General features: G+C 42.7%; 2 protein-coding genes across 3 annotated transcripts; one reads left to right on the forward strand and one right to left on the reverse strand.

The window, feature by feature from the left end:
* Positions 1 to 585: 585 nt before the first annotated feature.
* On the reverse strand, positions 586 to 4,518 carry LOC108892835 (cytochrome P450 4F3). Its single transcript, XM_018690583.2, has 13 exons — positions 4,197 to 4,518; positions 3,680 to 3,824; positions 3,512 to 3,565; positions 3,077 to 3,204; positions 2,876 to 2,997; positions 2,644 to 2,790; positions 2,400 to 2,523; positions 2,207 to 2,273; positions 1,904 to 2,033; positions 1,629 to 1,762; positions 1,283 to 1,347; positions 1,114 to 1,196; positions 586 to 1,026 (listed from the first exon to the last, which is right to left on the reverse strand). Exons 1-13 carry the CDS (start codon positions 4,398 to 4,400, stop codon positions 807 to 809), a joined length of 1,623 nt encoding a protein of 540 aa, XP_018546099.1. The 5' UTR covers positions 4,401 to 4,518; the 3' UTR covers positions 586 to 806.
* A 131-nt stretch (positions 4,519 to 4,649) lies between these two features.
* LOC108892832 (insulin receptor substrate 2-B) lies at positions 4,650 to 8,981 on the forward strand. Of its 2 annotated transcripts, none has more exons than XM_018690576.2 (6): positions 4,650 to 5,188; positions 5,915 to 6,413; positions 6,538 to 6,787; positions 7,245 to 7,494; positions 7,580 to 8,105; positions 8,216 to 8,981. In XM_018690576.2, the coding sequence occupies exons 2-6, from the start codon at positions 5,929 to 5,931 to the stop codon at positions 8,610 to 8,612; spliced, it is 1,908 nt and encodes a 635-aa protein (XP_018546092.1). In that variant the 5' UTR covers positions 4,650 to 5,188; positions 5,915 to 5,928; the 3' UTR covers positions 8,613 to 8,981. The 2 variants fall into 2 exon arrangements, with proteins under 2 accessions (XP_018546092.1, XP_018546093.1); XM_018690577.2 differs by having other exon boundaries at positions 6,574 to 6,787.
* Positions 8,982 to 11,649: the final 2,668 nt, after the last annotated feature.

Raw genomic sequence — 11,649 nt, forward strand, 5'->3', positions numbered from 1 at the left:
TTAATATAAATAAATGTGCGCTTATACTGTTGGATACCCACTACAGATGTGTTTCATATTAACCCAACTGCAGCTATCTAAAGTTAAAGCATCTTTAAAAATACATATACATTTTCATATGTGAAATTTAAAACGGCACTTTTCCGCCCCCTGTCCAAACGTTGTTACTGCAGCCAGAGAACAAAACACAAGAAATCTTCCTTTTTAATATTATGTGTAGTTTTTGTTGAGGCTGATAAAACTTTTAGGTCGGTTGTTGATTCTTATCGTTGTTTGATTATTGAGGCAGTAGCTTGTGGTGTTGCAACTATCATCCTCAATGAGACTCCTTGTATAAAATCACATGCAGCAACTTGTGGCCACACATTTTCATTAGAGGGTTCAGTTTGACCCCTTAGGCAATTATTTGTCAACCCCAGTTAACACACTGAATTTTGTTCCTCTTTTTACCTGCTGAGTAATGTGTAGACAAGAAAATTTTACCCTTGATTTTCCAGTTCTGACTCCACCTTCAGATAACAATGTTTTTTGGCCTGAAGCCAATTAACTTAACTTGTACTGTGGAGAAGAGTTTAAGCATGAGGGTAAGTTTTTTTAAACTCAGGATTTATTTAAACCAAGCTTAATCACATTGTGCAACAGTACATTAAATGTTACATTCACTTTTAAAGTGATAGTAAAGACTCATGAGGCCTAAAGGCAGCAAATGCATTTAGAGACAGTTCACTAAGCTTACATACAGTGACAGGAACAGTGTTGTGTTTTTGTTGTTATGTTAAAACAAGTGAACATTTCATCTTGTTGGATCAATCAGACTGTGGCTCCTCCATGTTGGCTGTAGTCAGAGGCTCCAGCTGCAGCCACAGGCCTCCCTCAGCACGCAGGACGAGCTGGGGGAGACGGCGAATGCCTCCAAAGCCGGTCCCGAGTTCAGGGTTTGCCCCTGGGGTCAGGCGGAACCTGAGCAGGGTCAATGCTACGACGACTCGCAGCTCTGCCAGGGCGAATTTCTGACCGATACAGTTCCTGTGAACACACACAGACTCCTTTCTTTACCTTAGCTGTGTCAGGTCTTATTGAGTTAGTCCTAAGTGATTAGAGAGGAAACGGTACCTGGGGCCTGAGGAAAAGGGGATGAAGGCATGAGAGGCCCGGTTTGATGTGTTGGCTGGATCAAAACGCAGAGGATTAAACTCCTAGCAGAGAGTAAATAACACAAGTTAAACATGACAGAGCAGTGCGAAAGTGAAAATAAAATTATGATTATTTATCAGAATCTTACATGTGGGTTTGTCCACACAGTGGGGTTGTGATGTGTTCCATAAATACTGACCAAACAAATGGTACCTGAGGAGGGTTTACAGGAAAAAATAAGTATTTTGTGTTGAGTTTATCTTCACTTCTCAACTCTGAACGTCATCACAAACCAGCAAAATACCACAATCAGGCATTTCACTTCCCAGTTGAGGTTGGCGTTCTTTAAAACCCTCTCAAAGGGGAATCTCCCAAAAAATATTCTTTTGCAAATTTAGCACTGTAAGTGGTTTGAAGTGGGTTTTTAAAAGCACAAAAAGTCCAAAGTCTGTTCTAGGAACTGAAAAAAGAAGCTGAGAGTCCCTCCCTCTCACCCTGTGGTACTGTCCGTTCCTCTGGCAGTATCATGTCCTGGGTGTATTTCCTTGTCACAGCCTGCACAGGAGAGTGGAGTCTAAGGCTTTCTCTGATGCACATGGTGGTGAAGGTGAGGTTGGACAGATCCTCCCTTTGGACAAAGAGACAAGTGAAGACATGTACATACATATTCATCATAAATTCTGCACTTAATAGAAATGAATATCAAACATCCAGTGACTCAGGTTGTGTGTGTGTGTGTGTGTGTGTGTGTGTGTGTGTGTTTTCTGACCACTCTATTTCATGTCTGTCTCGTCCTTGCATCAGATCCATCACCTCCTGCCTGCATTTTTCCTGATAGTGGGAATGGCGTGCTAAATTATACAGCGTCCAGCAAATCGCACTGGCTGTTGTGTCATGGCCTGCGGAAAAAGTAGGAGGTTTTAATTTTAATTTTAGATTAAGTCAAACTGTAATATTATGACTATTTTTAATTATGTGTACATTTAAGTCAATTTAACACGTACAGTTATCCTGTAATTTTGTGACCACAGATGTTTAGTAAAAGTCACAGTCTCACATTAAACTGTCTCACCTGCGAACATGAAGGTGTTGGCCTCTGCCTGTATCTCCTCATCTGTTAGACCTTTTCCATCCTCATCCTGCAAGACACACACACACACACACACAAAGTTTATCAGTAACACAGGAGTACATTAAAGACCTGGAGCTTTTAATTTCTATCTCTACTTCTCATTCATTAATGCATCATTCGTCTGCTCACACACCTGTGAGAGCAGTATGATGTCCACAAAATCCCTCTTTCTCTGTGGTGCTGTGGTGTGATCTGAGTCTGTCTCCCTCTGTTGGTTGATGAGGGCACGGCGCTTCTGAACCACGTCCCTGGTGAACCTGCAGAGACCAAAACATGTGATTAGACACTGATGTATTTTTGTAGGTAAATGTGTCATCAGACTTGAGGTCACACTGTTGTATAAAGGTCAGAAGGTCACACCTGTGCATGTACTGTACCTGTGTACAACACTTAAGGCCTTTTTGAACTGTTTTCCCTGCTGTGTTTTCCAGTAGATCCAGTCCCAGTGGTGTAAAATCCTCAGGCGACGATCTATTATCAGGTCACTGAGCTGCACTATGGCTGACACATACTCACTGGTGGACCTGGAGAGAGAACGTTTAAAAAATCTGGTAAAGTTCAACACTAGTTGAATATTTGTGTATAAAATGATAAAGAGTGCGTCCTCACTCCTGACAGTTGCTGTTGTAGCTGAAGGCACATTTAAGTAAACTGTCCAGCGTCATGAGAGTGACATGGTCAAACATCTCTATGTTGGTCCTGCCCTCTGCCACCAGGCAGCGCCATTTATCCTGAAAGACATTTACCCTGAGTCAGCTTTTGTTATACAGGACATCAGTTGTGTGTGTTCTGTGTCTGTGTGTGTCTTACGTGCATGGTGTTAGCTGAGCTGTTAAACATGGCAACGTAGTTCTTCAGAATATCAAAATGGAAAGCTGGAGTCAGCAGCCGCCTCTTGCGGGACCACACCTCCCCGTTGCTTATCAGCAGACTCTGTCCTGGGACAAAAGAATTAATACTTGAGTCACCATTAGTGTGAGTCACTGTCATCTGACTTTACTATTATTCATTTATCAGTCTTAATGTATTTAATGGTGTGAAACCTGACTTTAGTAAACACTGGATATCCTAAAGGAGCAGAGAGGCCCGTCTTTTCAGTTTGGTTTCCACAGATGTTGAAATTACTCAACTGCTTTGTCATCATCTGGAGTGTTACGAAACATTAAACCATCTTTGATTACCAGTGAACTGTGAGAACCGCTCAGGCTAGACTTAAATCAGAGCAGCATGAGCTCTTTGACTCACCAAGCCATGGACGCAGATGGTCGTAGATGAGCTCATCCTTCAGTGTAATGCTGGCTTGGAGAGGTAAAGCAGTGAGGATGTGATGGAAGGAGAAGAGAACATTAAGCATTAAATGAAACTTTGGGAAGCGTGGTTTTAATCCTGAGGTGTAACGCTGGGTAAACGTACCAGGAGCCATTAGTAGAGGTTTGACAAAGTCAGGGTGGAAGACTCTGACCAGGTGATAGAAAGGACCGAGGAACCAGCTGCAGGAGTGTTTGTGTGTCTGCACCAGCTCGTCCACCTGGAGGAGGCCTTCCTCTGTGCTCTGCATCTGAGACACAAAAATCATCAGTGGTTTAATATCAGTTCTGTGATTTTAAGTAAAAAAAAAAAAGATTAATGTCCTGTAAAGTTGGATAAACTCTGTTCTTTTAACTAGAAAGCGATATAATATATTATGTTTGCTGATTTCTCACACAGGACTTAAAGGAAATTTACCACAAAGAGGACGTTTTGAAATCATATTTTGCAACTGAAATTACATCCTGTGTCACTGAGAAATCTGCAGTTAGATTTCCTGATGTGTCCTTTCCCCACGAGGACAAACTGACATTTACACATCATAACAGACAAATGAACTGACATATTAGGATACTGAAGCATGTTAGTGTGTGTGTCTCCAGCCTTGGTGTGTGGGTCCTACCTGGCCCAGGTGTCCAATCAGCCAGTAGTCTGCATGCGGCTTGCTGAAGCAAGACAGCCTGTGTGTGTACCAGGCGTGACGCACCAACAGCCTCACCGTCCACGCTGCGACCACAGCAGCCAGCCCTGTGCCGACCACGCACAGGACCTGACAGACGCCGGCCCAGCTGAGGACCTGACAGAGGACACCCTGGAGGAGAGACATCCTGGGACAGAGCGGGTAGCATCCAGAGGTCTGGCTCGTGTGATGCTCGTCCTGCTGTGACAGCGGCTGTGTTCACAGTGAGAAGTTGCTGGTGTTGAAACATGCAGAGGGCAAACTGTCCCACCCCTCACTGCAATTATTTCAACAGGTGAAATGTGGAAGTTGTGGGCATGGTGTCGCCTTCACAGTGAATCTCATGTTCAGCAGACTGACAAATGAAAGGCTCTCCAACATGTCATGGTCTCTGGATATCACTGGTCAAAGTTTCTTAAAAGGGATCAGGGAGCAATGGGAGTTTCACAGTTGTACCACTAGAATAATAAACATAAAGATTGCTCAATAATCAGGAGCAAACACAATGAATGGTCTTACAATTAGCAGAAGAAAATTATTTTTTAATTTTGCAGTAAAATGTGTTGTCAGACTTGAGGACATTTCCATTGTGTGTTTGTTGTATAAAGGTCAGAAGGCCACATCTATGCATGTGCTGTACCTGAGTACAACACTTAAGGCCTTTCTGAGTTATTATGTCGCCTAATATATTATTTCCTTCTCAATAACCTGAATAAGCGACTTGTCCAACTTTTCTATGTTTGACATGGGTTTTACGAGGGGTCCCTGAAGGCCACAGTGATTGATGGTGCTGATACACCTGTGCAGACATACCTGTCACTAAACACAGGAGGGTCACAGAGAATGAGTTTGGAAATCAATGTTTGACTTTTACAGGTTGTGTGAAATAAAAAGCAGGCGACGGCAGGTGTAATGTCTCCACCTGTCACCTACAGGTAAGTTTTATTTGTTCAAAACGACAACACGACGTAGCTGATATGAGCTGGCTACATTAGCTAGCGTTAATTAGCTTTACCTCACGGTGTAGCTAAAAGCTTTGCACCGTTTATCTGGTATTTTAATCCAGAATTGTCAAATATAGTTATTTGTGTTAAAAAAAAAAAAAAACTCAGCTGAAACATTTGTTTTGAAGGCCAGTGTTTGCTTGTGTGGTTGTTTGACAACAAACTAAAGAGAAACAGCTATTTTACAGAAAACAAAAAACATCTATACTGATGGATAGCAACAGTCTCCACTATACTGAATTCATTTAAAAAATGTCATCTTTAAATGTGCTACCGTGTCTGTGACATTGCAGATTAATTATAAATACTCAAACATCTGCTTTGGCTGCCTGTTCAGTGCAGAGTTGACCTCATGGCTTTTTTCTATAAAGTTTTATCTGACATGCCTCCTGTTTGTCCACATGGATATTTCTCTGGTCCCAGGACTGACTAAAATTAACTCAATAAAAATCTAATGATGGAGCATGTAGTGCCCCTGATCCTGAAGCATCTGCACCTGCACCATCTTATCTTGGAGTACAGAAGTAAATAAATAAAATTGAAGTACACAGACAGTATGTGACCTTAAACTTCCAGTCTCTTCTGATATTCATCCTCTTAACCCTCCTGTTACCACAGGCCAGTCTCTAATTCTTTTTCCTTTTGTGCATGTGGCAGGTTTTCAGCTTGACATGAATGAAATGGCTGAAGGACATGACAGGTGTGACAACCAAAGGAGCTCGCCACCTGCTTCCAGCTCCCCTCTGTCGTCTCCCTGCTGCAGCTCCACCCAAACATGGCTGCTGGTTGAATCTCCCCTGCGGCCTCCCTGGTCGAACAGTCGTCAAGTGGAGCGGGATGGGGACTCTGGGGATCGTCAAGGTGGGATGCAGACAAGTGAACTTCCTTCATCTTGTTTGTATGAGGAGCTGTTCTGTACTAGCCAGACCCCCGTCCCTCTGGCCAGCGCCCTCGTGACCTCCTCCGTGCCGCAGAGCGATGTGGTGAAACGAGGCTACCTGGGGAAGCTGGAGCGAAACCACAGAAGATATTTTGTCCTGAGAGCAGGGAGTCACACGGGGCCAAGCCGACTCGAGTGGTACAAGAGCCAGGAGAAGTTCACAGCAATGATGAAGTCTGCTGGGAAAGCTGCGCTGTTTGGGTCGAGCAAGCAAGGGTTGGTAAAAGTCAAATAATTCCTGCTTTTTGGTTTAATAGCATCAGATTTTTACAGTGTTAAAGGCTGTAAGGTGTCAGAAGAAATAAATAACCTATGATAAATTCAATTGCCACCTCCACAGGGTGATTTATCTGAGGTGCTGTATTGGTGTGAGCAGGACTGGCAGTTCCAGGAGAGGCCACACGGTGGCGCTGTATGCCAAGGATCAGACCATGGTGCTGGTTGTTGAGGACCAACAGGAACAAGAAGAGTGGTATCAGGCCATAAAGAAGCTGATGGAGGAGGAGCGGAAGGATGAGGAGCATGGAGAACAGTTTGATGAAGAGGATGATGGGTACTGCACTCTGCCTCCTGCTGCTTTCTTCAAAGAGGTCAGACCAGATTTGAGGTTTTTTTTTTTTTGGTCACGTAGAGCAGATATAAAACTAAGAAAACTTGTTGTCCTGCAAAAGTACAGTTCAGAAGGTCTCTTGGTTTTTGAGCAGTGCAATTTGACACTTCTTTCCTTTGCCATCACAACTCAGAAAGTAGGAAATCAGCTAGAAATGACATTTTAATAACTACTGAAACCCCTGAAAGTCAAAGGGTTTATAAAGTACTTTGCAAAAACAATCAACATTTTAACTTTTCCCAAAATCACAGGAAATCAACTGTGTTATACATAAATATAAAGCCTCTCTCACAACTGAATGTTAGAGATGAAATAACAAAAACCTTCAAAACAAACAAACAAACAAACAAACAAACCTATTCAAGTACCAGCTCTTGACTGGAAATAAAAATATCCTCGCCCGATGTTCGCCCCCGCTCCCTTCACCTCCGTCTAAGGTCTGGCCCGTCTCGGTGAAGCCCAGAGGTCTTGGCCGTTCCAAGTCCCTCTCAGGAGAGACCCGGCTCTGCCTCACAGCCACCTCACTCATCTTGGTCAGGGTGGGCGCGTGCAGTGATTTGCCGTGGGTTACGATACCTTTGCTGAGCGTTCGCCGCTTTGGCCATTTGGACGGCTCGTTCTTCTTGGAGCTTGGCAGGTCGGCGCCCGACGGTCCCGGAGAGATCTGGATGGAAGCAAGAGACCAAGGTAAATATTGATAACGGCTGTGCTGATTTTAATACTGCTGCATGATTGGACTGTGACCCTTATTGTTTATGTCTGTTCTGTGCAGGAAACTCAGGAATCGCTCAGCACATTCATGAGGTGGTTCGAGACACAGTACGGGCACTACGAGCTCTTCCTGACTTCAGCCGGTTACCGACCTCCAGCTACAATCAGCCTCAAGCACTTCAGGTCTCAAAACGCAGCAGACCCAAATACAGAGACAGGCCAGTGAATGCGAGACCACTTTGTCCTCCTCTGCCCCCCAAAAACACTGACCCAGAACCACACAAACCAGACAACACAGAGCCGCAACATCTCAGCCCTGTCAGGTCCCAGCAGAGCTCCATGCCTGGGACTGGCAGCTACATGGAAATGAAGACGGAGCACTGCGGCGTTGCAGCCTGCAGGAGGAAGAGCTGGGAGCTGGGGGAGGAAGGGGAAGGGCTGGGGTACATGATGATGTCCCCACAGGTGAGCCACAGTTCACCTGAGCTGCCTCAGGACGACTATGTGACCATGGCGAGCCCACACAAACACCCCTGGCCTCCCTCCCCCTCCTCCCCCTCCTCATCCTGTCAGACGTCATTTAACAGGTAAGAATCAGTTGCAGAGTAAACTGAGCCTTTATTTTCCTCTGTCATGCTTCTCAGTTCATGAAAACTATTTAATAAAATATTTTATATCTGTTTTCTCTCCCTCTTAGCTCCACCTCTGACAGCTGCTCTCCTGTGCACCCATCACTTAATCAGACCAATGAGCTGCTGACCTCAGTCCCACAGTCAGGAACAGAAACCAGCCAATCACAGACGAGCATCAGCTGTTCCGCTAGACCACAGGACGATGTGAGGTCAGCCCAGCATAAACGACACCCAGCACAGACCAGGACCACTTCTTCTCCTGTGGGGAGAGCTGATGGGTCTGACTTGATGCCTGTGTTTGTCATGAGTGGACCAGGCCGTACCAGGCCGGTCCAGGCCAGTCCAAACTCTGGTACAGGCCGGTCTAGTCGACTCCAAGTTGTACCAGAGGAGTCAGCTGTTAGAAGATACCGGCTGTCGTCATGTCTGCCTTCTTGCCTGAAAGCTGAGGACACATCCTGAGAGTCTGAAGTAATTCACATCTCAATAATCTGATCAGGAGCAGTTTATTTATTCTGATGGAGCAGGTGACGTCGTGGTTACAGGATGTTAAAGTTGCCTGTGGTCACTGAAACAGCTGATGTGTGAGCGAAGTGTAGATTCTTTCATTCTTAATCCTGGATGCTATAAGGTGTAGAAAAATAAAGCTGTTTTGTAGACAGTTTAAGTCTCCTATTAGTCTGTAAATTCACTGAGTGTGTCTCATTTTCTTCTTGTCTTTTTTTTCTTTTGAAGAAAATAACCTGTCAAACCTGAACTTTGGCCTTGAACTACACAGCACTTGAAGATGCTGCACTGATGTAATTAAAAGAATAAAGTCACATGAATGCATATTTTCTTCAGTCCTTCATTGACAACATTCACAAATACAAGTCTTTGCATGTTACTCTCCTCAGTGTTCAGTCAGTACTGAAACACTGTATTTATAGTGGGTTGATGATGGGTAAATTAATAATAAAAAGAAAGAAGAAAGTAGTTCTCTAATATTCTTGTGGATAATGACAACAGTTTGTGCGTTTTTTGTGTTCGTAAATGTTGCAAACGCTCGCTTCAAACGTCTGAGTGGTTGCTAGAAAGAAAGAGCTTATAGACAAAAGGTTAATTTGAATGTATGTGGAGCCACTAGAGTTACGCTGACGTGTGTTTGGCTTGGTGAACTTTCATATCCTGTATAACTTGTATTTTCTGTGCCTAGCTGTCTGTTAACTGCCTCCATTTAGTAAGCCTATGGTAACTCATCTTTTCTTTATTCAAATCAGTGTAATTTCCCAATCTTTCAGTTATTATTCTTTCTGTGTAAGCTGTAAAACAGTTTTACAGCTGGGCACTTTTACTGTGCCAACAGTGCAGGAGATAACGGCTGTAAACGTCTCTCAGCCAGGCCTTAACTGCAGCCATCTATGCCACCTTCTTGCTTGGTTCGGGGACTTTTTACCTTCAGTCTGGTCTTTGTTTAGTGGCGTCTTAGTTTAGTTTGACTGAGCTCAGGTGACAGACAGTGTGAGCCAAACATCCACTGTGGTCACAAAACACTCTGTGGTTTCCTTGTGTGTGTGATTGTTCTGCATTGACCTGAAATGAACACACCTTTGTCAAACTGCTGTGGAACTACCACTTTGAGCTGAATGCTAACATGCTGATGTCATTAGTTTTACATATATTAGGTCAAAAACCAAAATACTGGTCAAAATGTAATTTTGACCTGGTGACAGCACTAGATGAAGAGTCACAGCATCATTAAACTCAGTCTCTGGAGTTTTCATCCACAAATTTGGCTCTGCAGATTATTAACATACAAAACTCTCTTAGAGTAAGGCCTAACCCCAACTGTCTTCCCTCATCAGTTGTTAGTTTGCACCTGCTTTGACAGACTGAGATGTCACACTGATTGATGATGGGTAAATTAATTTAGTAAATGTTTCAAACAATATTGTTGTTAATGCCTGAGTGGTTGATGCAAAGAAAGAGGGAGAGAAAAGAAAGAACTTCTGAGTGAGCTGCAAAACAGTTTTACAGCTGGGCACCTTTATAACTGTGATGAGATAATGGCTGTAAATGTAAAACGGTTGATCACACCTACAGACAGAAAAAAAGAGTTTTAAGGAGTATGTTCTGAATTAGTTTGTGGTTGCAGTATCTGTGACAGAGACATCAGCACTTGGTGTTATTCTCAGAAATGACCTTCATTGTCATCCATGACACAGTTTCTAAGAATAAGCTGTTTTTTCTGAAAATCCACAGCACACATTCCTAACACTTAAGATGCAGTCACTAATTTTCACTTTTTCAGTATCTGTGCATGGCAGCTGCTTTACGTTTAAGGTCAGGGAGAGATGATGATCATTGATAATTAAAAAGAGAAACTTTAATTGCAGGTATTGCAGCTATTTGGCTTTGATTTGAAACAAGAACTAAAGAGTTAAATGCCTGTTGCCTTTTTATACACAGCCCAATTTTTACAGTAGAAAAACTAATTGGACAAATTCTATTAATCTGAAATAAGGTGGACATATTTAATATGTGGTGTTAAATAATTTACAGACTCTGACTGTGCAGCCACAGCAATTAACAACTCATCACTGTCAAGATATAGGCGGTTGATTCTGCGAACTAGTCTAATGTTTGTGTATATTTTGCATAGTCACCTAAATTGCGTAAACGAGCAGGCGTTCCCGTCCACTTAGACTCAATATAATGAACTCAGAGTAAACAGGCTGCAGCTTCAGAGAATCTCCTTCACTGAAGACATCCTCACCACCTGGAGCCTCACACGACGACTCCTGCCTGGACCACAGCGGGTTAACCAACCAACCAACCAACCAACCAACCAACCAACCAACCAACCAACCAACCAACCAAGTGCTCATCAGACAAGCAAAAATAAGGCAAGTGTTCTCATTTGGGAAAAAATATATTAGAGGTGATTGGCAAAGCATCAGCTTATGGCAAATAATACATTTACTTAACCCATTAATATCCACAGTAGAATTTTACAATTCATTTTACAGCACAAATACCAGCTGAGCTCTGCACAAACTGATTGAAAATTTTTAAAGCATTTTTCTTTTTGGTAACATTTTTCTTAACATCCTTTTTTTTTAAAAAACTTATTAGTCAAAGGGTTATTTGTTCTTTGTTATTTTTCATGACAACACCTGAAACAAATTTCAGATTTTCATCATTTTTGAGAGACATATTCTGGATTCTTACAATATAAATTCAAAAAGAAAAATGATTATCTGCAGCTCTCTCTTGGTCTAGTATTTACATTCTGCAGAGGTATTTCTTTAGAGTTTTCCTATGAAATTTTCAATGTAAATTGAATGTCTCTTCATGTGACTATAACAACTAAATGTATATGATCCAGAAATAACTAAAACTCAAAAACCACCAGGTTTTACATCAAATGCTTGGTATGATTGGATTAAAGACAACCTCAGTTTAAATAATGTGTATGTTGATCCTGTGTAAATCTGATATTTAGCATGCCAAATGAATG

Source organism: Lates calcarifer, linkage group LG7_2 (genome assembly GCF_001640805.2).
Source record: "Lates calcarifer isolate ASB-BC8 linkage group LG7_2, TLL_Latcal_v3, whole genome shotgun sequence".
Classification (NCBI taxonomy): domain Eukaryota; kingdom Metazoa; phylum Chordata; class Actinopteri; family Centropomidae; genus Lates; species Lates calcarifer.